Source organism: Ictidomys tridecemlineatus, chromosome 11 (genome assembly GCF_052094955.1).
Source record: "Ictidomys tridecemlineatus isolate mIctTri1 chromosome 11, mIctTri1.hap1, whole genome shotgun sequence".
NCBI lineage: Eukaryota > Metazoa > Chordata > Mammalia > Rodentia > Sciuridae > Ictidomys > Ictidomys tridecemlineatus.
The window spans coordinates 62,355,200-62,381,809 of NC_135487.1; the positions used below are offsets into that span (position 1 = coordinate 62,355,200).

Genomic DNA, 26,610 nt, shown 5'->3' on the forward strand with positions numbered 1-26,610 from the left:
AAGTCCCAGGGAGAAGTGCATCTTTCCACCAAGATTAAGAAAGATGGTTCTACCACAATTAATCTCAGAAAATTCTTATTTGAGAGGAAGTTGTGCTTTCTGAGCAAGGTACTTAACTATTCTCTAGCTTCTGTTACTAGGAAGAGAGAATCAGTATTCCTTCCTTGACTTGGAAAACTTTGGTTCTGCATTCACCTACCAAATATTTATGCAGCATCTAGTATATGCAAAGATGTCCGATTTATGTTGTTCATGTCGCTGAACGTCTTCATCAGTGGTGACTCCACAAGATGAGTATACTAAAATATCTCTATGAGAGTAGAAGGCCAATGTCTTTAGTCTGTACTTTAACCACTGCTTCTAATTAGGGGAGTTTCTATTGTATTATGCAAAAATTTCTCACCTCCTGAGCCTGAACATACAAACCACATCTTTGGGCAAATTATTAAAGATCTATGTGAACTTTACTCTTAACTTTTGTAAAGTATATGTAATAACTGATGATGACATTAACATATAACATATAATCAGGTAACATGAGTTTTCACAAAAGATGTGGAAGGATCCAATAGAAGGTGCTGTAGATGATTATTATTGTTCTTACCATGATTCCATTCGTCCCTGTAATTAAACTCAGTTTTAACTTAAAAATATGCATTGAATAGCTGTGATGTGAATTTGCATATATGATACTTAGATATATTAATATGACTAAAATGGATCCTAGCCTCAATGGAATTTGTAATTTATCTGGTGAGGTATGGACAGAACTAGCTCTGTTACAAAAGAGTCTGTGAATAAGTGCCCATGATCTTCCAAAGGGGCATCTTTGCTGTGAAACTTCATCTTATGTGGTCTATGCCAAGTTCTTGACCAAAGCTGTGAATCTGGGTTCATTGTGGTCTCTGGTGGTCTTTGAGTTTAGTGGAGTGAGTTCTTACCTACCAATTATGACACTGGATTCTCTTCAGAAATGCAATTCTTGTCTTTTGATTCAATTATTGACTTGTAAGCCTTTTTTTCTTTTCTTCCTTGTGTTCAATTACTTCATCTTTTCCTCACACTTATTTCTTTTCCATAAACTTGTAGTAAATACCAGAACAGGTTTATGCCACCTCCTTTCTTTTCATGATGTGCTTCTTAATATGACTGTGTTTAATAAGGTCAGTTCTTCTCTAAGAAGCCAAACAGACACCATCATTACCTTTTGCAATTCTGAATTTTTTCAGTTCACGGTTAGAGGGGTTTTGAATCTCATAGCTGTCACTGGTTAACTCAACCAGAGAAATTTAAAAGTTAGTTCAACCCTTTCTTATTAAATAATTTACCTGAATGTAAAACCTCACTTTTCTTGTTATTTCTGGGAAATCCTATTCTTTTAGGTGAGATCATTTTTGTGGTATTATTCAAGACCTCTCAAGAATGCAATTCTTCCATGTTAGTACAGAGGAAGGGCTTGGCTTTCTGGTATTGCAAATAATACCATAAAACTTGATAGTTTTATGGAAAAAAATAACAGAATTAATATACTGGAAAGTATTGGAATTGGAGCTGTAGTTTTGCAATCATGCAAGCAAGAAATTTTGGGGCATTTGCTGACAAGCTCCTGACAGTTTTTGGTGGTCATTTCAGACCTATTGCAGGGATTACTTAGACCTTTCCTACTGATATTAGTGAATGGTTAGTGAAATTTGGTGATGATTGCCTTCAATTTGGAATTAATTGATCATAAAGGATGTACAGATGTATCTACATTGGATGTATCTACATTGCCTATCTTGAATGTGTTCATAAAATAAAAATGTGTTGTGTTAAGCTTTGCTCATGTTTATTTATGTACCACTCTGATGTGCTATCATTGTTATCTTTTCCTTAACTCTTGGGGTGTGAGCATCAAGTTCCATGAGGGATATTTAGCCCTGTCTTTCCATACTTTGAAGGCAGGCAGTGACAAGGTCTTCCAGCATTCACTTTCTTTGGTCAAATCTGAGTTTATACAGGTAGAAGCAATCTGAGGTACACTTTTTACCCTGTGCCCTCAGGCAGGCAGGGTAGGATGGCCATCCTACTGTTCAGGTTCTGTCCATGTTGTCTAGTCGCCCTCTCTTTATTTCCATTCTCCAGCTTTGTAGGCACCGTCGTCTCCCTTCTATGCCAGCTGTCTTTTCTGTCTGCAATCTCTTAAGTGAGTCGTCATACCTTCATGATGTAACTGTGCTCTTCTCTTCCCTGAGTGTAGGAGAAATAATTCTTTGAGAGACACCATCCATGGAGAAAATGGAAGGCTAATGTTTGTCCTTCTGAGCTATCTCAAGGAGAGAAATATAATAATCAACTTACAACTATGAGATTCAAGCCTCTTGTATATCTCTGTTTGACCAAACTGATGGCCTGCCTGTGCCATTCTGATTGATTGGTGCCAATGTTCCATATTATTGAAATATGACCATGGATATGATATATTATTTTAATATATGCCCACCATGTAAAATTTGAAAAATACATAAGTTAAAATCTAATTTCTTTAAAAATTTTAAGTATTATGTTAATTTCTTGATTAAATAAACTTCTAGAAAATTTTTATATGATATATATGTTTCTTAATTTTTGTTTTTTAGTTGTACTTGGATACAATACCTTTGCTTTTTTATTTATTTATTTTTATGTGGTGTTGAGGATTGAACCCAGGGCCTTGCATGTGCAAGGTGACTGCTCTACCTTTGAGCCACAACCCCAGCCACTTGTGTATGATATTTTGAAAGGTATTTTTATATTCTATTGTTATATAGGTGACAATATACATAGATAAATATCTATGTATAATTGTATATTCTTTATGCTACAGAGGAAAATTAAATATCTTATATATACATAAAGATATATATATAGATAGATAGATATAGATTCTATAGATATATATCCTATAGATATACAAATATTCCTATAGAGGAATATAAATATCTCTATAAAGTGGTATATTGTTGGCATTTTGGACATAGAGAAGTGTTTTTAATTTTTTAAATTGGATATCGTGGTTTTGATGTTGAGTGCCCTCTAATCCTTTGGAAGCTGGATTTTCAAGATGGTGCTGTTGGGAGGTGATGGGACCTTTTGATGGGAAGTTAATAGGAGTCTTAGGTCATTGGGGGTAACCCCTTGGAAGGTAGTTCTCTTAGGACTCCTTGGCTTCCTTAAGAGGATTATTATAAAAGTCTGGTTTTGGCCCCACCCTCTCTCTGTGCTTCTGGTTGGAGATGTAATCACTTGTTTGCTCCCACATGTGCAGTTGCTATTGCCAGCTACCATGGGTCTGAGGTAATGAGAGAAGGGGTGGCTGCTAAGTCTGCACTATGCTGTTTGGATTTTCACTCTTCAAATCTGTGAACTATATAAACCTTTCCTTTTAATAAAGTCGCTTCCTCAGGTATTTTATCGTAGTGGCATAAAGCTGGCTATTATAGTCAGACTATTCAGCAACTTGCCAAACTTTCATTGATTGTAAATATTTAATGGCTCATCATTTTTCTAAGTAACTCAAGTTCTTTTTTTCCCTAATTTTTATGTCTCATCTTTTTTCCTCTATAGCATTGGCAGAAAACTATAGCACTTTGTTAAGTAGTGGTAGTAGTTGTGGCATACTTGTCATGTTCCAGGTTTTTAAATTCATCTATTAAGTGCAACGACTGTTGTAGATTTTTGATATATAATTTCACTAAGTTCCCTCATTTTAAGCCCCTCATAAGTACTATATTGATACTTAACTGCTTTGCAACAAATTTCCACAAATTCAGCAGCACGAAGCAGCACCCTGTTTGTTCTCTCACAGTTCTGTAGGCCAGCTGTCTGGATGGACAAGGGCCTCACAATTAAGGTAAGAGCTGAATTGGGCTCTTACATTACATTAAGGTCTTGGGGGGGAAATCCTTTTGAAAGCTCATTCAGGCCTTTGGCAAAACCCAGTGCCTTATCTTGTGGCTGTGAGTCTGAGGTCCCCATTTCCTGACTTGCGGTCAGCTGGGGGCTACAGTCTGCTCCCGGGGCAGTCTGCATTCCTTCCCACGTGGCTCCTCTGTGGATCAACCAGAAAGTATGCACTGAGTCCTTGTCATACCAGGAATCTCTCTGGTCTTGTGTGACCAGCTGGAGAAAGTTCTCTGCTTTTAATTGTGCTCACATGATTAGACTTAGCCCACCTTGATAATGTCACTCTCTACTGTGCCAGGTACCTAACAATCGTGGGAGTCTTATCCTATTCACAGGTTCAGAGGATTAGGTTGGGATATTTTGGAAATTCTCTCTACTACAAGTGCATTCCCAACCTCTATTAAGTACTGTTTGTTTTTTCTCTATATTCTATTACACTTTTCTCAAAGTATATGCTATGGTCGGAATTTTAATGCCCCCTAAAGGCCCATGTGTTGCAGCTTGGTCACCAGGGAGTGGTGCTATTGGGAGGTGCTGGAACCTTTGACAGGTGGAATTAGTGGAAGGAAGATAGGTCAGGAAGCTGGAAGGGGATGTGGGGACCCAGCCCCCCTCTCTTTGCTTCCCGGCTGTCACTAGGTGAGCAGTTTCCCCTTCTGTGCACTTCCATGATGTGCAGTGCCATCAGAGGTCCAAGAGTTATGGGCCAATGTCCCTGGACTGAAACCTCTGCAACCATGAACCAAAATAAACCTTTCTTTCTTATAACTTGACTATTTCAGGTATATTGTCACAATGATTGAAAGTTAACACACACATAGACATTTATTAGAAGAACTGTTTTGACATTGGGAGACAGATTATCGTTGCTAACTCATCGACCTTGGGCAAGTTAATTATCTTCCTTTTGTCTCTTTTTCCTTATCATTAAAATGGGAATATTAGTGGTACTTAGTTGCAGAAAATAGGTAGTAATTATGAAATACATTTTAGCTATTATAATAATTACTAAAATATCTTTGTCTTGTAATCTTTGTTGTCTTAACTACATTGTAAAATTTTTATCTTAATCATCTTGACATGTTAATGGCTACGTACTATTCTATTATGTAGATAGGTATACTTTATTTTTGGGGGGGAGTATGGATTGAACTCAGGAGCACTAGATCACTGAGCCACATCCCCAGCCCTATTTTGTATTTTATTTAGAGACCGGGGCTCACTGAGTTGCTTAGCACTTTGCTTTTGCAGAGGCTGGCTTTGAACTCATGATCCTTCTGCCTCACCCTCCCAAGCTGCTGGGATCATTGGCATGCATCACTGTTTTTACAAATTTCTGATAGTTGGAAGTTGCTTCTATTTCTCATTTTGTAAACAACACTAAAATAAACATCCTTTGAAGTTTTGCACACTATTTAATCTGTAAATAAACATGGAATTGATAGCTCAAGGGGAATTAACCTTTAAACCGTGTGATGTATTTTGTTAAACTGCCTTACAGAAAGATTAAATTAATTTGCACATCCTCTTCCCTTTCCCCTGGAAATGTTACTTATTTCTTAAAAAACTTTTTATAAATTATAGAAAAATATCTTTAGAGAATGAGTCCCAGGTAGTCAGCATCTGAAGACAATGAAACAATGAGAAGAAATGGTCTAATTCAAATTTCCTGGGAAAGTGGTCAGAAATCAAAAATCTAAGTTGGAGACGTAGGTTTTTGGGGGAAAGGAGAATGTAAAAAATATGTATGATACCTTTGGACTAACCATACTTTTCCACAAATCACAGACTTCAGGCAAGGCAGCAGGAGATCTAATCCATGTTAGGAACTATGAAATTTTAGGTAAGACAAAATGCTTCATAAAAGATGGTTAGACAGAAATTTGGCATACAATATTTATTATCCAGAGAGAACACCAATCTAATAACTGTATAGTGTTTTGTGAAATTCCTATTTATTTAAAAATTGGACTCGTAGTTTTTAAAAAGTCATGGGAGCTTCATTTAAAAGCTTACATGGCCTTAATACAGCAAGTTTCACATAGTAGTAAAATTGATTTTTTTAGACAATGATTGATGACTTCTTTGTCTTAAGTATAACTTCAGCTAACAAAAATATTTACTGTAATTTTTTATTATCATCATTATGCAAATACATTAGTAAGTGACAGCCTTCCTGAGTTCTCAGTGAAGTAATGATTATTGAGATATAAAAATGTCACTGTGATTGTATCCATAAAATCATACTAAAAAGTGACATGCTTATGCTAAGTTTTTAAGGTGCCAACTTACCATTTCTATAACATAGCCTGTTATTTTAAAAAAGGGGAAAAAAGACCACTTAGGAAAAAAAAATCCTATAATTCCTTAGATTTATCTCTTCTTGTATTTTAACATGATAACATCAGGAACTTGGTGAATGTTGGTTACTATTTTTTTTGTAATAATGATGAACCATTGAATCAAGGTGGAACAGTTTTGTGTGTTTCAGAGGTTTATGCCAAATAATGTCTAGATACCCACTACATGCCCAGAACAGTGTCAAAAGTCATAGATGGGGATGCAAGCAGGACGGGTGGCTGGAACAGCTGTCAGGACGCAGGGAGCATGGCTCTGACACTGCCGCTGTGCAGGGGCAGGTGGAGGCAGTGGACTGCACCAGGTCATTTTATATGTCCCGATCCTTCCCAGTGGACAGATGAGGAATTAGGTATCTCTCCTGATAATGAAGACTGAAAGTGTAGATTCAACTCTTTAAAGAGCAAGGTGAGAATTTTAAGAAATTACGAACTTCATAGAGTACATAGCAAGATTATGGAATCAGCCTAGATGCCCTTCAATAGATGAATGGATAAAAAAAATGTGGCATTTATACACAATGGAGTATTACTCTGCATTAAGGAACGACAAAATCATAGAATTTGGAGGGAAATGGATGGCATTAGAGCAGATTATGCTAAGTGAAGCTAGTCAATCATTAAAAAACAAATACCAAATGACCCCTTTGATATAAGGGGAGTAAACAAGGACAGGGTAAGGACGAAGAGCTTGAGAAGAAGATTTACATTAAACAGGGATGAGAAAAGGGGAGGGGAGGGGAGGGGAGGGGGGATAGTAGAGAATAGGACAGACAGCAGAATACATCAGACACTAGAAAGGCAATATGTCAATCAATGGAAGGGTAACTGATGTGAAACAGCAATCTGTATACGGGGTAAAGTTGGGAGTTCATAACCCACTTGAATCAAACTGTGAAAGATGATGTATTAAGAACTGTGTAATGTTTTGAACGACCAACAATAAAAAAAAAATGAAAAAAAAATAAAAGTTGTAAATTAAAGTGATTTGGAAAAATGAAACAAAACACAAAAATAAATAAGTGATTTGGCCAAGAACAAAACAAAACAAAACAAAATAAAACAGAGTCATGATTTGTGGCTTCCATAGACCTAAAATGTCTTCCCATTCATTCATTTGTTCCTTTGGCATTTTTTTTCTTTCTTTTTTTTTTTGGTATTTATACAGTGCCAATTATAAATCAAATATAGAGTATGTGCACTTTGTTTCCAGTATCCACAAGACAAAATCTTTTTTTCTTGATGGAGTTAATGATATAATGAAACCATAGGATATGAATCTCAAACAGCTGAAGAATGAATAATAATAAGGCAATGAGAGGAGAATCATGAGGTCTTTAGTTATTGCAATAAATTGTTTCAAATAGGAAGTGGATTTGGAGTTGGCCATGAGATAGGATGTGTCTTCAAAATGCCGAAAATTACATGGGAGAGGGACAATCTGATCAAGGATTTAAGTATGTAGGTTGTTATTCTAGAGAGAAGTAGGATATATATTAATTTATAACTAAGGAAGATGAATTTCAGTTTGCTACTTAGGTAGCCTGAGTAAAAGTTTAAAATGTTACTTATAGCTCCAGAAAAAAATTAATCTGAAAAATAAAAAACAAATGCAAAAATAAAAACTTACAAATGAAAACAAAACTCAGATTGTTTTATCTTGTGACCAAACAGATTGACTTAAATACCATGATAAAATGGAATTATTTGTAATTAATTGCCTAAATAATTAGTATGGGCTATTTTTTTAATTGACCAGAAATTCATATTATTTTCACTTTGAACAATACCTGTATCATCCTTTAAATAGGCATTGGATATAATCCTGGCCCAGCCCTTCCTAGCGCCACATTCTTTTATCTTATTCATCTATAAAGAACTATGACTCAGCCATTAAATTTCTGGAATCCTTTGCATTTGGTCTGTAGCCTTAGGTTACCTGTTTTCTTTCTTTCTTTCTCTTTTTTTTTTTTTTTTTTGCCCTGAGGTAGAGGCTTACTGTAATACCCAGACTAGTCTTGAATTCCTGAGCTCAGGTGATCCTCCTGCCTTGCCTCCCCATTGCTTGGATTCCATCTGCTGTGCCACTGAGCAGGTTTAGGTTGGCTTTTTTTAAAAGGATGATTTTCTATAAAATTTATGGATATCTTTTATTTTTAAAGGAACTCCCATTTCATTAAAAGTTCCCATTAAATAATGAATTATTGTAGTAGAGCTTAGAAAATGCTTTGGGAAATCTTTCCAAACTATTGTAATAATAAACCAACTGGGCCAGTTGGAAATTTCTCTTTGAAAAAACATGTGTTTCAGGATAGAAGGCTTACTGAAATGCTTACTGGTTTAATCTACTTTTACTATAAAGAGAATGTTGCAAATAGTCACATAAAGTAGTCTTTTGCTCCTGAAACCATGCACTTTCGATACTATGACTTCCAATTAATTGTTTTCTCTTCAATTCACAGGTGAGATGCTAATAATTATTTTGGTTTTGATATTTTAGACAAACATTTCTTGATTAAAAGGAAGGCATCTATCATTGCCAATATTTAGAATATAAACAATATTGTTTTATTATAACTGTAGGTTTAATTAAGACAATCATAGCTAAAAAGAGACAGAATTTATAACATTATTAAAATCATAAAATAAAATGCCTCAAATTCCTTTTTTAACAAGTCAGGTTATACCTACAAACATAAATATTTTCATGTACATGTTTTCTTCTTGTGGACTTAAACTTTTTCTTGTTGATTTAAAAAAAATTCATCATTACTAAAGAAGAGAAATGATGAAATAAGGATAAATTAGAATACTGCATAAATTTGGATTAAAAATAATTAAAAAAACAATCTATTTAGATCCAAATAGACATCTAAAGACCAGTCTAAAGGATGAAAGGCAGGAGACTACTAAAGTGAAAATCATGCCATTCATCATGGAGTAAATATGAAGAAGAAGAAAAAAAGATGCAGAATGTTGTTGTATTTTATCAATTTAAACCTGTTAGTTCATATTTTTAAAAATTACCTTTTCATTTTAGGACAGCTAGCTCTTTATCTGCCCTTTCATCGTTTGGGCATCTATGCTTCTGACTGACACCTCAGTTATATGGTACTCAACTCATCTGATTTACTTGTCAATTATGTCTGTTGTTATGGCAACAAGAGATCTGGAACAAAATATTTATTAGAATTGATTCTTGATTGAAAAAGATACTAGTGAATGTGTATTAATGGAAACACTGAGTAAGATAATGATAGAATCATCTATAAATACAACTAGACATAGAAAGAAATAGAAATGTAGAGTTCAAAATGAGATCTGCTAGTGCCAAGGAGGCCAATACATGAATCTATATCCACCCACTTCCACTATTTAAATCCTGACTCTACCACATTTCAGTCGGATGACCTTCATGAGTTAACCTCTTCATGTATTGGCTGAAATAGCTTCAAGTAGGGATATTACTTCTCTCATAGTTAGTAGCAGGATTAAATGAGGGAATACATCTAAATATAGTAAGCACTATGCAACATAGGTCAGTTAATATTAGTTGTTATTTTTTTTAATCATTTCTTGTTCATTAAATATAACATGTTACCGCTGGTCTCATTAATGGGAATGATGTAGCAGAAGATAAGAGGCTTTGAAGCCAGACGGACTTGGGTTTGAATTTTACCTCTGCCATTTTCTAGCAGTGTAAATTTGTTCAAATTTCCAGCTTTGCAATTTGTTTTTTTATGGACCATATCAGAGAAATAGTAACAACTCCTGGGGATTTTGTGAGGATGAAATGGGATAAAATATATAAAGTACTTATATAAATTTTTCTTCACCTTTTTCCTCTTCCTTGAAGATGCACTTGGGTAAAATTTTTCCTGCTGTTCAGTCTACACATAATTTCCTCAACTGATGTGAAGGAGGGAAGGTATCATAAAGTGCTATGATTTTGGATTATCTCATTGCAAGGGGAGTAGTTTCACTACAATGTGTCCTGTTTTCCCATTTCTTAGCAACTCTTAAAGGCTTTAGATGGAAATGTACTATTATTTGAACCATCATTTAATTCTCTATAAGTCAAGCAGAAAAAATGAATTTTTATAAATGTGTGAATTTTTCAGTACTGATGTGTACTTTGGGGATGGACAAAATTTCACAGCTATTCTAGATTTTTGACACAAGAAATATAACTTTGTCCTTTTTTTCCTCTTGAAATATTTCTCTCTGATTTATTACTGAATCATTCACTATTTGCAAACTATTGTCTTAATATAATGGATATTCAATAAGTGGGAAGGGACTAAAATATTATATCTTCTTGTTATGGTTTGGATATGAAGTGTCCTCCAAAAGCTCACATGTGAGACAATGCAAGAAGTTCCATAGGAGAGATGATTGAATTATGAGAGTCTTAGCCCAATCGGTGAATTAATCCCGATTGGATTAACTGAGTGGTAACTAGAGGCAGGTGGGGTGTGACTGGAGGAAGTGGTTAACGTGGGGCTTGGCTATGGGGTAGATATTTTGTATCTGAAGCTGGAGTCTCATTCTCTCTCTGCTTCCTGATGTGAGCTGCTTCCCTCTGCATACTGTCCTGCCATGAGGTTCAGCTTCACCTCAGTCCTCAAGGAATGGAGCCAGCCTCCTATGAATTAAGACTTCTGAAATTGTGAGCCCTCAAAAAAAACTATTCCTCCTCTACAAGTGTGCTGGTTGGGTCTTTAAGTCACAGCGTTCAAAAAGCTAAAACACTTCTGTAATCAGCAATGTAGAAATTCATGTAATTTAGGCATGGTTAAAGTTGGTATATGGAACTCATAAGAGTAGTGGGTTTTTTGTTTGTTTATTTTGTTGTTGTTTTTGAAGGCTTTTGTAGCTGCTGCTTTCTTGTTGGTGTCTTCTCAGAGACTTCATTCATTTAATTCATTTAGTAGATATTGACTGCCCTACTGTATGCCAGATGCTAGGAATCAGCAAAGAGTTGGTCAGTCTAAAAGGCATGCTTTTAACAAGATTATATTTTAGTGTTAGGTAAAACAAATAAAAACTATATAACTAGCAAAATATATAATTTGTTAGGTAGAACTTATCTAAGTATTAGTCTCTACATCACTAGTATCTTGCAAAAGATCTGGACATAGCAGACACTCAAAAACTACCTGCTTCTAGATTGATATACTTTTATGAATACTCAAAGGAACAGAAGCACCATTATTGAATTTACCATTGCTTTCCTGAATCTAGTCCACAGACCCAGATGTGAAATAGCTTCCAGAGTAAAATTTTAGTTTACATGGGCTCTGTAAAGTGGTCTGTCCGATTGATTAATTTTGAACTTAACAGATGATTATAATTGTATTATGTGGCCCAAGTAGATGGATATTTGATTTTATTATGTTTTATTCCTTGAAATTTGACAATGCACCTAAACTCTCCTTCCTATACATTTTTCACTTCATTGTTTCTCTCTTGTCTTAGTATTGAGTGTGTTAGAGGTATCAGATGAATTAATTGTTTTCTTATAGACTATGCAAACACTTGGTCCTGTCCATTTTGTCAGTTAGAATTGTAATCACTGATAAAGATAAATAATTGTAACTTTCCAAAATCCATAGAAGATATTTTAAAAAATAATATATATTCCTCTAGTTCTATGTCTTCTAGTTCTCTTGGGAACTAGATGAAAGGCTAAGTGTTGATGAGAGTCTGGATACACTGTCTGGAATGCAAGATTGGGTGGGCCAGTCAGAGAAGAATGCTTCCCAGGCATGTGAAGTAACTGTCATCCAGGTCCAGGGAAAATGACCATGTTGGCCCAGCGTACAGACATTCCTCAGCCTGACCTCACCTCTCACATCTCTCCCGCCAGTTTTACCAGAGTTACATTTTCCAGGCGATTCTTTGGCGCCTTCAGTACCACATCACTCATATGTGCATGAATATGCATATATAATCCATACAATTTCTGGTAAAATAGTGTATTTCCAAAAATTACTTGGAGGGAAAAAAGCACAACTTGTAAAAACAATGTATGGTCTATCCAAAATATTAGTAAACTAAACACAAACCAAAGGAGAAAATAAAAATCCTCTGTGTTTCTACTGCCTAGGGTTAACCAATGAAAACATTAATGTAGATACTCCAATCTATTCCCCATGTAAAAAACAACAGTTGTTTTTTTTTCAAAATTGAGATGACACAATTAATGCAAGTGGGTGATTTTCTTTTTAAAAAAGTTAAAGCTGAGGGGCTGGGGTTGTGGCTCAGCAGTGAGCACTCGCCTAGCATGTGTGGGGCTCTGGGTTTGATCCTCAGCACCACATAAAAATAAAATAAAGATATTGTGTCCAACTAAATTAAAATAAAATATTAAAAATATTTTAAAAGTTAAAACTGAATCACAAACAGAAGTACCTACATAAATTTTCATAATGTAAAATTATCATAGTTTATCTGTTTTTTTCAGACTTAGGTTATCCAGAATTACCAATGATGCTATTATAAATAAAATACTAATGACATCTATTTTACAGAAATATTTCACCTACAGCTTTGTGGGTAGCTAAACAATAATTCCTTCTCCCAAGGCAACCCTTCTTCATGACTGGGGCTGGTAGTCAAGGAGGGACGGAGTGATTATGAGTGCTTGGGCACTGTGCTGGTATTCTGGAAAAAAGACTAGGCTCTGGTTTCCTTCAGAAATTCAGTGTCTTTTCATAGTTGGTGAACATAGGAGTATTTTCAGAGAAGAAAGGAAAAATCAGAGAAGTGCATGCCATATAACTGAGATGCTTTAAATTTGCGCATCTCAAAAGCAACGTCAACTGTTCCACACAATTGTTCTGAGTATATTTGCTCCCATATACACAGAGTAGATACCCAGGGACATACCTATTCATTAATAGAAAATGCATACATTAATACTTGTGAGTCAAGAGAAATATTTATTCATTCATCCTTATACTCTCCCCACCCAATTGTAGCAAACAGATTATAAATTCTACAGTTTCTGCTTTATTTACCATTTTTATCCTCAATTCCTTGCACACTGTCTGGCACATAGCAGATAATCAATAAGTATTTGTTGAGTGAACAAAACAATATAAAGTGAAAATATTTGAGTCCAAATGCCAGTCAAGTCTTGGTGTTATTTTCTTCTTAGAGTAATTGATCCCATATAGGTAGGTATACTTTTAAAATCCTAAGGCATAATTTAAGGGAACAATGATACAACAATAATAGGAGAGTCTATATTTGACCCAGGTACTGTTGTGCAGAAAATACTCTTTTAATTTTATTTAGCTACTGAATATTTAGGTCTGCATTTTGATGCATTATTTCCCGGGAAAAGACTATTGCCCAAGTGATCTGCATGGACAGCAATATCTTGCTTCTTTTAAGTGCCAACAAACCACACTGGAATCCTTCAGTAATACATTAAAACTTTTAGAAACACTTAATGCTTCAAAATATTAGACCCTTGTGACAGATGGTCAGAGGTTTCTCTGATGATGAGTCATTATGCTTCAAAAATAAATGCAAAGAATAAAAAATAACATAAGTAATTTTGACCAGTATTTACTGGGTACATTTTAGGTATCAGCCTTGTACTGAATATTAGAAATATGAAGAAAAACAAAAGATGATCATAGATATACAGGCAAATGCATAATTATTATGCATTGTTTTAAAGTGTATAACTGGACAAATTACAGTGGGAGTACAGAGGAGGGAGCAACTGCTCATTCATATTGGTGAAGATTGGGAAAATTGCATGAGTTTTATATGGGGTTTAGAGACAGGAGTTTGTCAGAGAAAGTTTAGCAGAGAAAGGGGGATAGGAGTTCAAAATAAAGGGTGTTACATAAGCCATTGTTCAAAGAACATGGTACATCTCTGAAAGCGAGATATTGGCCAGTGGCTGGAACATAGGATATTTGCAGGGGAGATAAGATTATAGAGGTAAACTTACAGATGTACCATCACAGCATCAGCTAAAGAGTTTGCACTATGTCATACAGGCCATGGAAGTTTTGATAAGTGATATTTATTCTTTAAGCATTGATCTCAGCTTTGCAAATAAAGATGCTTCTTTTTGACATTGGTCTTGATTTTCTTTTCATTTGGGATTTTTAGGTTTTTTTTGATATCATGTTTGAGTCTTTGTGGCATGATGACCCAGTATCATTTAATTTCAGTTTTATCTCCTGTTTATTTTTTTTATTATTTTTTATAGCTGAGTTGTTTTTGAAGTCCTCTTATTTGTTTGTTCTGCAACTGTTTGGCTGTCAAAGCTGGACTCAGTGATTTGTTTCATTCTAATAGTAGCTGGGACCATTTATAGAACCGTTTCTACAAAATGCTCTCTTTATAATCACAGTAATCAGGAAATGGACATAAGAGACCAAAATATGAATTGTTATGATTAAGTCACAATATAGTAGTATAGAGATAAGCTCATTTCTACAAAGTTCTTAGAAAATTCCATTGTTTACTTTTGAGAATGTTTTAGCCTAGTTATGGTAGGGATGAGAGATTCAGAAAAGAAAAGATGCTATTATCATTGTAGTTACCAAGCTGAAAACTCTAAAAGTAGCATTACAGAATAATATTATATACTATGTACAAACTAATATCAAATGTTCTGCGTGCATTTTTAAAAAATCTGTTAACTTATCTATGATTTATGTACTTAAATATAATTTAGTTTTTATTGAAATGCAAAATGTGTGCTGGCTTTGATATTATTATCTGCAGAAGTCTAAGAAGGGTGGTTTCTGATGTCAACATCTGTTCTCCCTGAGTCATTCTAGTCATGCACATCTGACTTACTTTAGAAATTACTGTTTTGTAGTTCTAATGTCAATTTGAATTCAATTTGAATTCAAAGGATTCAAATGTCTGTATCAGTGATTCTATTATTTATTTTTGTCCGTATTTTGCAGCATAACATCACTTTATGGAAGTGGAATGAAGGTCATGTAGCACAGCTAGTTAAGTTAAAAATAACAGGACTGAAAAAAATGCCTGCAATCAATCGATTTCTCTGTTTTTCTTGTATTCTAGGTAACAATGGCCAACATTGGCATAAATGGAAATAATTCTCAGGAGACCTGTGAAACAACGCTCTTTGCTCTCCGAATGGCAACATGGAATCAAATCTTAGATCCCTGGGTATATATTCTTCTCCGGAAGGCTGTCCTTAAGAATCTCTTCAAGCTTGCCAGACGCTGCTGTGGAGTGCATGTCATCAGCTTACATATTTGGGAGCTTAGCTCTATTAAAAATTCCTTAAAGGTTGCTGCTATTTCTGAGTCACCCGTTGCAGAAAAAAATCAGCAAGCACCGAGTTTAGTAGGACAGTAAGTCAGTGTAGGACTAGAACGTGATTAAGAAAATTTTTGGCAATATATCAGTTAATTAGATAAATATACATAGCCTAACTGGAAAGTTCAGACCTCAGCAGGTAGTTGGTGATAACTTTCTTTGGATTCAGCTTTTGAAATTTGTCAAAGTAGTACATGATTGCATATTTTCACTTGTTTTTGTCAACTGGAGTTAGAATGAAATAATGCTTATGGGAGTCAAATAGAAAAAAAATGAGCTTATCTGTGTGATTGATGCTTTTATAATAAATGAATGTGTTGAGGCCTAATGTATTTTTACTTGGCCTATTTACTAGGGAACACCTTAACACTACCTGCACAGTGGATTGGCTATTTTAGGATCACTGTTTGTAACTATTCTTCATAGACAAAGCTCATTGAACTACAAGGCCCCTGTATTTTTGTCTGGTCTGTTTTAGTAGTCATTATGTAGCCTCAATCAATATATGCATGACCATGGCACCTGGGATTCAACTGTGGCTTATAACAAAAACCTACTGTATAGGTCAGTTCTGGCTCATAGGTTGTCTGGTCTCGTGAGCTTATTTATAATGGGCCCATTCATATCATATTTGACAAATATGATTACTTTCATCTATTATTATGAAGGTCAATTGTTTGAAGGCTTTTTGGCAAGTATAGATTTAAAATTTTTAAATAATTGTTTCCTTTGAAAAATTTAGTACGTTGATACATGTTCATATTTAGAGATACAGAGGCTTTAACTTAGCACAGATATAGGCAACTTGCATGACAGCAGTTCCTAAAAAGCTCTACCATGAATAATGCAAACAACCTATACCCCAATGATGTGAGCAAAGAACATGGGCAAAAGGTGCTTTGCTGTGTGCCATTATTTCTGTTTCAGAGAATAAAAGAAACACAGTCAACATATAATATTCAAAGATTATCTACATCTAGTGTTTTTCTGCCTTACATGCATGTATGTACACAAAAATACTCACCACAGACAATGGAAAATCCTCTTTTGACAACAGGTTCATTGAATGTGTAAGATAGCATCTTCTAAAGCCTGTGCTACAGTGTTGAAGGGGAAGATTGGATATCAGCCAAGCATTTTGGCATCATTTTAATAGCTAACCAGAAATCAAAGGTAATAATCTCCCCCAAATTTCCAGTAATAAATCAGACTTTTTCCCCCTTGTTTTTGTAATTCATTCCAAAGAATTTAGTACCCATTCAGAATGTCTTAGGTCCATCAGAGAATAGGGAGTAGTTTTGCTTTATAGTAGGGAAATGTATTTCTAAAAAAACTTCTTTCTTTCATTAAATTGGGTCCATTTAAAAATTAATTTTCTCTGTGAAACTCTTTTCAGACTCTAGGTAATTCTTTTAATTCAGCTAGACTTAAATGATTATGTTCATAAATTTCTGGTTTTCATTGTTAATTTCCATTGGAAGTCATTGTTAACTTTGTGGATTTTGGCAAATTGTCCTGGGTAAATTAAAAGAAATTAAGAATGTATCCTCATTGAAGATTTGAAGGCAATATTTTTTCTGCAAATCTAAAGCAGATCACAACACGCTGGCACATGATATTCTTATTTTAAGACCAGTAAATGATTAATCTTGCAAATTTATTCTCATATGTAGAGCACATAATATATGCTAGATTAATACTTGTCAAGTTGAATTACAGACAAAAATTTCCTAATGCAAATTGGACATGGAATTGCAAAGTTTTTGCACATTTTAGTTTAAAATGACAGTTACATATTGGTCATTATGGTATATGTATATATACATTATGTATGTGTGTGTGTATGTTTGTATATACAACACATGTTTAAAAAGAAGCTATTTGTGATTGCTATTACATTGCATAAATGTGTTTCAAGAGCACTTTAAGCCAAGACAAACTTTCAAAACAGATATTTATTTTCTATAACTACTTAAGAATATTGGTGTCCTGTGAACTGAGGCACAAGGGGCCAGATCTCTACCTACCTTCCCTTGTTATCTTGGATAAAAAACCTGCAGCAAATATTTGCATGTATTTCAACTGGGATAAGGCACTGAGAAGAAACACGTTCAGAATCTCCAGGCCTCTTCTCCCAGAGTCTTTAAAATGTAATGGAAAAATTGTTGCTGTATTGCCACAATGTGGTCCTAGCCATATGCATCTGAACTGAGATCTGTGATATGACCATGTGGGATGCAGTGCTTTGGGGAGTAACAATGGAGTCACTCTGCATATCTGGAAAGATTACTTGTATCATGTGAGTATCATTTTAGGGCAATATAATTGATTTTGAGATGATGTTAAACACATGATACAGACATCAAAACTGGAAAAAAAATAAGTAAAAGAATATGTGTTTGTATGATTTAGGCTTTTCTTCCAAGGAAAGCATAATTAAAGAAAGCAAACAAACACAAGAGTGGTCAGAGCTGATTTCAGAATTTGTTTCTTTTGATATATATTTTACACATAGTTTGGCAATTTGCTGTATAATACATAATAGAGGGTAGCATTCACCAATAACTTCATTCATGTTCCAAGTGAAAGTATATTTGTTCTGATTTCCAGAAATAAATAGTACAAATAGTTTCAACAGGTTCATTAATTTGAATGTTGTAAGCTCTGTTTTAAAGTTTGTAATGAGACCTTCAGGGTAACTGAAATAATTTTCCTTTGCATTAGGTAAAGTAGGAATCATGCAAATTCACATACTGTTTGAGCTTATGATTTCTGAAAAATTGTATTATTCTAGGCAAAAGCTAAACTTGTCAGACTTTTTTAGAGTCTCTGTGAATTTGTTTAAATTAGTGCCCTTATAGAAAGAGTCATGAGAGAGATTTCCCTCAACCACAAGGAGAGCTCTCAAGAGAACCCAGCCATATCCTAATATTGGACGTCCACCTCTGGATCTGTAAGAAATAAATTTTTGTGGTTTAAGCCAAAAAAATGCATATGGGATTTTATGATTATAAATACTAAGAGAATGCTGACTCCTGGTATCCAAAACATCAAATGTTTTACTGAAGGTTTCAATTAAAAACATGATTAAAAACATGCCCTTTGAAATTTTTTTTTCCTAGAGATGGAAAGTTGCTTATAATGATTTGTATAACTAAAGTGGAAAATTCCTAAATGTCCACACACACACACACACAGACATACCCATATATATGGGGGGGGGATAAATCTGTGGTATATAATAGTATCGTATGCTCATTTTAAGACTTAGGAAAAGACAAATTCACTTTAGTTTTATGCATAATTTGAATTTACAACCCTAAAAAGAACATTTATTAAATACAGAGTGAGCCCTTTGTGAAAACTGCTTTAGCTTTTCCTGTGCACCATCATTGCTCCAATTAATTAACTGTCTAGGTCAGAATATCAAGGTTGGGCATGTATATTTTCTTGCTCCCTCATCTGGGTATCAGAAGACTTTGCTACCCAGTAAATAATGTTGAACGTCCACTCATTACTGACATGTTTTAATAGTAGATGAAATGTGTTTTTCTTTGTTATGTGAATAAGTGTATTTTGTGCTCTTCATATTTGCTGGTTTGCACAAGAGATTAAATCGTGATGTGTATGTGTTGTTGCTTGCATTGGTATATAACCCATGTAATTTTAGTGCTTTGACTGGCTTGAAACTTAAATGACTTTATAATAAATGTGGAGAACCTATATCCAGAGTGGTTATTTTGAAGATGGTCGTAAAAGACTTTCAACTTTTGAGCCTGAATGCCCATTTTTACCTGCTATTAGATGAGAAGAGTTTTGACTTGGTTTCCAGTGTTACTGTCTGTTATTCCTTCTCTGTCCACTCCTCTGCAACATCTAAGTTTCTTTCACCTGAGTCTTACCATAGTTTCATAATTTAGATGGGATTGTTTCTAAAATCTGGTGGCCTAGGTATATATAGGTCTAGGATAAGCCTACATAGGTCTAGGATAGCAAGCGACCCCCAAATCTTAGTGATGCAAAACTCAGAAATGTTTGTAGGTTATCTGTGCTTCCTGTCCACTCTAAAGGGGGGTTCCTGTCATTATAATCACTTCAAAGAACTCAAGTGACTGAATATCCACCATGATATGTTGCTGTTTATGCTAGAGGGGAAACAACAGAACACGATGAATCATACACAGTCTGTTAGAGCGTCCACCGGAAAGAAATACACATTTACTCACACGTTTCTGGCCAAAACAAGACTTCAGCTGGGTTGATACACCAGGAGGAAGACTGAAAATAGTTGACAGACAGCAGTAATTATTTAAACATTCAATAAAAAAATGTTTTAGTTCTTGCCTTCCTATGATATTTAAACATGAACCATATTTTTTTAAATTACCTTTTTATTTAGGAACATAATGTAATAAAACATTTAGTGTTCACTCTTTATAAATACTGAGAAGTATGCTGTTGTAATCTATAAAGATAGGGTTGAATATGTGCTACTTACAATGAATAATTTTTTTATTTCAGATACACAGAATAGTAAGGGAAAAACTCACTTTTTAAAATAATGCAGACAACAAGACAAACACTGCCCAGTTGCAGCTATGTCTGAAATGATTGCTAATAAGTGAGAATGAAGTAAATGTAATTTTGCCTTTTGCACTTTTAATTTCTCTGTGATAGAATATGTTTGTCTTGACATAACTCAGGAGACTGAACTCTGTAAAACTTTCAGAATATTCAAAGTAGTGTAATAGCACTGAAACAAGATCAAAGTACATTTCTCCTTTTTTTTTTTCTTCAAAGGGAAGAATCCCTTCATTTTGAACTCAAACCTAGCAGTACATGAAGTAAATAAGAAACTTGGCTAAAATTAAATCTTAGCAATCTTGAGATGTAAGTTCATATATAACAAATGTTTTGTTCTAAGCTACTTACAGGGATTTATTGCACAAAATTTCTGGCAGAACTATATTTCTGCCCTGAAGAAGTATTAACTGAACATAATAAGATAAAGATGTGATTTGTAATTATGAGAAAGTAATTTGGAAGTCATTATGTTTTTATTAAAAGTCTCAAATTTGCAGGCAGATATCTTCAGTTAACAATCTAGATAGGTTTTAAAATATAATGAAAATTTCGCTTTTGGTTAGTGATCTATTTATAATAGAGCAGAGGCAAAATTCTTGAAATCTAAGGAAATTATATCTTAGATTCGAGGTGTATTTTAAATTTGCACTTTGAAAAACCCTTAGTGTTTCATGTTTAATTTCACTTGAATTATTCTCAGTGTTTGACTTATAAAACCTCAAACTGAAATTCATCCTCTGTTGAAGTGTTAACTTTTCCATTTTAAATAAAGCAGTTCTACACCAGTAGACACTTAACATAATTTAACTTCTTAAAAAGTGAGATTATATTATATGTACTGTTTTTTTTTGGCAATGTTTTTGTTTTGATAGTCCATGTACATACAGAAAATTCTTTTTTAATATCTAGATAGTATTATGTAATATGAATGTGCCACAAGTTAAATAATGATTTTTCTTATTGATGGAGACTTGCTTTTATTTCCATTTATTTCTCTTTTACCTAATGCTGTTTCAATGTGTATTTCTTTATATCCTATTATTGTGGTTTGTGAACTTACTGGATTAAGACAGATTCGTTTGCATTATGAATACACACTGCTAAAACGGGCAATGTGAATCACCATACTCTTTTTTAAAAAAATGCTTAATTTCTGAGATTACTAGTATGTATTAAGGCAGCCTTTTACATTCACAAATCTAATCAGCAAAAAGAAATAATATTCAAACCATATTTTATGTTACTTTTATTTCCCTTTGCAATAATGAAGTTAAACATATTCTTACATTTGTTAAGTCATTGCTTTTCTATGAATTTCCTGTTCCTGACCTTTGTCCACACTAATCTGTTAATATTTTTCTTATTGATTTGACTCTGTATGTTAAGAATATTAACCCTTTTCACATATGTTACAAATACTTCTCTCCTAGGTTGCTATTTTATTTTTCATTGAGGGTGTCTTTCACCATAATAGACTTAGTGATCTTTTATGGATTATTGATTTATTTCTTATTTGGAAATATTTCCCGCCTCAAAGATTATAAACATACTCTCCTTTTTATTTTTTGTCCTTAGATTTTCTAATTTTAATGGAACTTATGTTTTTGTGTCAGGTAAGCTCGAGGTCTAAGCCCCCACCCCACCAGATGTGTAGCCAATAACTGCCTCCCCTGTTTTAGTTATATTCTTGAAGTCTTTTCTGGGGTGGTTTTCCATCAGGTTTTTTGATTGACTTTCATGGCCTCTATTATTAACTTAGATTGGGAAACACTAGTTTAGACCATAAAATAATAAAATAACCCTTGTTTTAGTAATTTTACAATGACACTAAAGACCTATCACAAGTTTTTCTAGTAAAGAAGATAATTTTCTGTATCACTAGTTTCTCTTCTTACCAGATGTCTGTTGTGACCAACAGCATAGAGTCTGTAGATAGTTAAGTGGGTTAGTTAAAAATGTATTAATTTGTTAGTGATGCCATAACTAAGTGCCTCAGACTCTGTGATTTAAAACAATTTTTTTTTTTTTTTTTTTTTTACAATTACAGAGGCTAGAAATCTGGGGCTAGGGGTGATTTCTTCTGAGGCCTGTCTCCTTGTCTTGTAGATGGCCATTTTCTTCTTTGTTTTCATATGCTCTTTCTTCCATGTGTGTCTACGCTTCAATCAGCTCTTGTGAGGTAGCAGTCACATGGGACTAGGGATCATTCTAGTGAACTTATTTAAACCTTACCTACTTCTGTGAAGACTCAGTAAGACAAATTAGTCAGTAGACAAATTCTGAGGAACTGAAGATTTTGACTTTAAGGTATGAATTTTGGAGGGACATAATTTAGTCTGTAACAAGTATAGACAATGATGTCAAGATAAATCTATAACAACTGGCCCACACATCTATCAATCCTATTAACTGAGTTCTCAAACATGAGCATGCATCCCATTCACATGTAGTATTTATTTCATCAAAGTGTTGAGCCTCACTTCAGTGACTGATTCAGTAGGTCTGGGATGTGACTAGAGAATCTTCATTTGCAATAGAGTCCCTAAAGGTCCCAAGCAATGCTAGTCTAAGGAACACACTCTGGGAACCCCAGGTCTAATCAACGAGGCTAACCAGTTACTTGTTATGACATGAAACAAAGAGCCATGAAGCATTTTAATAATTCAAAATAGGACCATTATTTTAGTACTAGACATTTCATTCCTACCCTAATTTTTCCCCCGACTTCAAATAATTTAGATGTGGAAAAATGTATGCAAAGAGGGGTTAGAAGAACATGGGGTGATATGCATGGACAATTAAAACTTATGGAGAAACAAAGTCAACATAAATGAACCAAGATTTAGTTGGTCTCAAATCTCTTACTAGTTTCAAAAGGATTTTTCTCAAAATGTATTCAGGCAAAATCACCATACCAATCTCTGGGAATATTACTTACATTTTGTCACTCTAACCAAAGCTTTTCTTTTTTTTTTTTTTCAAGAAAGAATTGAAGGCCTATTTGGATCAATTTTACATTTTTCTCCCTACAATTCCAATGGTAATAATTTTCTTTGATCCTGCTATTTTCCTCTCTTGTCTGATTCCAGTTGGTGTTACAGTAATTTCCTACTCTAGTAAAATGAATCTTTATTCAGTCTGGCTTCTCAGAGGGGTACTGGGTATTTCTTTTCCCAATAAAATACAATGTTCATTCTTCTCTTCTGGGACAAGTAAATTATTTTAATGGGTTTTAGTAGAAATAATTAAAATGGCAGTTGAAAATAAATGGACCAAAATAAAATTAAAATACTTGGACACAAAATCCTATTCTAAAGGCACTAAAAATCAAGGTCTTTTATACAAGTCCAAATGAATGGTATTTATAAAGTAAGATAAAAGAAAAGAAAGTTAAAAGAAAAAAAGAAAGAGAATAAAAGCTATAGAAACTCAAGTCCAAGTTGTGCTTTTGCAAGGCACAGTCCCACCAGGAATGTTTCTGTCTTCTGGAGAATATGTCATTGGTCACCATGAGTCTGACACAGGATACCAAATGCAAACACAGATAAAATGTTCTATGTAGTCATTTCTTCAAATGTATTTTTCTGAAATCTCAGCATCAATATACTCATTTGTAAAACTTGAACTATTAGAAGAGTTGAAACTATCAAACAGTTTTCTAAAAATTGAGACATTCGTCACCACTTTGAGTTTGATTTTATAAATTAGTGATTTTCTCACAGATATTCAGAATAGTGTGCAAAATAGGAAGCTCAAAATTATCCAGAGAATTATAGAAACTAAAGTTAGAAGTAATTTTTATCTATTTGCTTTCTTAATTTAGTTTAGGTAGATATTAAAATTGTCCTTTAGTAATGTTTTTGGTGAAGACTTATGAAATAATTACATTTCTCTTGATGTAGAATTCTCCAGAAGATCTAGCTATGGATTCTGAATCTTTCTGACTCGTGGCATACATCTCCCATCTCTTATTAATCCACTAATTAGAAACATAATGATAAGGAAAGGTTTTCCAAGAAGATCCCTTTTTACCAGAGTCCTGAGGCAAGAATTTGTGTGGTGGCTGTACTCTTGTGCAATAATATATAGTCCAACTGTAGAATCAAATGGCTTTGGTCCCCGTGTCTTCTGAACTGCTGCCAGCCCCTTCTCTGTTCCTGTGAGACGAGTGGTTTAGTCTTTTACTGATTTAAGCCCAGTGTGGCTTGCGTACAACTAAAATAGAAATATATTGTGGACCAGCTTGCCTTTACAAAAAGAAGTCATGATGGGTTGTGATTCAATTCAAAATTAAGAGAGTAGTTCATTCTGACCAGTGAAGCCACACCAACCACTTAGTCTATTAGGTCTAATGTTGCTATCATTCACTTTTACATGTATTTCAGGATCTTTTCAGATTCCTGAATTGTGGAGGTAGGGGAAGCAGAGCAGAGCAGGGAGAGGATTTTAATGACGGTAGTCACAGAAAAAAAGTTTCTCCACTTTTCAGAATGGAAGACTGTTATCACATTACATTGCTTTTGGAGATCACTTATCTCTCATAAGCACTACCAGTAATTCTTTATGATAGATGATTACCATCTCCTGAAATTCAACGTTCCTGTTTGCATTATGAGTAAAATTTTGCAAGTAGGTAAGAATGACATTAACTTTTAAAATATTGACACCATCTGAGATATGGTCTGTGATTAGAACTCCACTGCCTAATGATCCCCCCCAAAAAATACAGAAATCAGTTTTTATTCTGATGTTTAAGAGGTGGAAGATGGTTGTTGAGCCCTAACATCTAAGCTTCTGAAGTTTGCTCCTCATTACATTAGCCACTGTAGCTCAAGTAGCCTGTGTGGGCTTTTTTCCTACCGCTTTGTTCTCCAAAGGGTACCACTTTGACCCTATACATTATTTGAAATTTTCTTTGTGGAAATTATGGCTATTTTAATTCCTTGATTTCAAATCATATTTATTCTGCTGCCTCCAGGATCAGGTCCAAACTACTTAGCATGATGAACAAAACTCTTTTTTTAAATTTTTTTTTTTATTTTTATCGTGTCTCTCGTAGATCCTTTCTGGAGATTCTAGGTAGCCTAGAATCTGTATTCTGTGCTCTGATATTCCTGAGTCCCTTTTATCATCAGAGGTGTTTACCAATAGCTATGCTTGTACCCTGAGACTAAATGGAGTTGACTACATGCCTTGTCATCAATTTGTGATGAAGCTTATCAGTTGTCTAATTTGATCTCTACTGTGGTATGACAATTCCATTGTATTACCATGTCTTTTCAAATAGAAAAAAAAACTATAGTTGGAGAAGCTATTTGCTTAAATGTACATGGAGAAGATTAAAAGACCAGCCTTCTAGAACTCAAGCTATATTGCTCTCCTGGAGAAAAATTAAATACAGTAAATAAAGTGCCTTTTGAATTCCCTAATTTATGGAGTTAAAATGTTGGAATTATTATTAAGAATTCTATTTGTCTGATGTTACTTAAAAGTGATTAAGGATTCTATATTATATATATGTTATATATTATTATATATGTTATTATATATAATATATATCTCCAAAATACTCTGCCAATTTTTTTTTCAGAAATATGCTTATCAACCTTTAATTGGCATTATAAGTATGTTTAAATGATAAAAGAATGAATGTACTGTTGTAGTCAGGTTTTTTTTTTTTTTTTGACATTTTTGACTAAAAGACCTACCAAGAACAATTTTAGAGGAGAAAAGTTTATTTTGCCTCATGGTTTCAGAGGTCTCAGTCCATAGGCAGTCAACTCCATTGTTCCAGGCCTGAGGTGAGGCAGAACATCTTGATGGAAATGTGTGGAGGACAAAAGCAACTGAGTACTTGGCACCAGGGGAAAGAGAGAGAGAGAGAGAGAGAGAGAGAGAGAGAGAGAGAGAGAGAGAGAGAGAGAGAGCATGAGAGGCCCCAATGACCTATCTCCTCCAGTCATAACCTGCCTGACAATAGTCACCACCCAATTAATGCCTATCAGTGGATTACACACTGATTAGGTTAAGGCTCTCATAACCCAATCATTTTACCTTTAAAACATCTTGTGTTTTCTCACACACAAGCTTTTTGGAGAGTTCCTAATATCTAAACCATAACATGTACATTTAAAAATATTCATTTTCACTTAATAATTGGCTTCAAGAAGTTTTTGAGCAATAATGTCATTTGGCATTAAATTGATGCTTGTGTACATTTGTACCAACTCTAAGAGGTAGCTGGGAAAGGAGAATATGTGTGTAAAGGGAAGAGGGTGGGAATTTTATTTCTTGAGTATACTCTATTTATTGGTGCACATTTCTAATTCTCCTAAGAAGATCCTGAGACTCTTACTAATAGCACTGTTTTACAATAAAACTGTGGTACAAAAAAATATCTTGTAGTTTCTAAAAGACT

The 26,610-nt window shown here is 34.2% G+C and overlaps 1 protein-coding gene across 2 annotated transcripts in view; it reads left to right on the forward strand.

Moving 5' to 3' along the window:
- Positions 1–19,331, forward strand: part of Ptgfr (prostaglandin F receptor) — a 40,924-nt gene extending 21,593 nt beyond the window's left edge. For both annotated transcript variants that reach the window (XM_005330708.5, XM_040288911.2), the window contains exon 3: positions 15,348–19,331. In XM_005330708.5, the coding sequence (XP_005330765.1) occupies positions 15,348–15,647 (300 nt within the window). In that variant the 3' untranslated portion in view covers positions 15,648–19,331. The remainder of the gene's footprint in view (positions 1–15,347) is intronic.
- Positions 19,332–26,610: the final 7,279 nt, after the last annotated feature.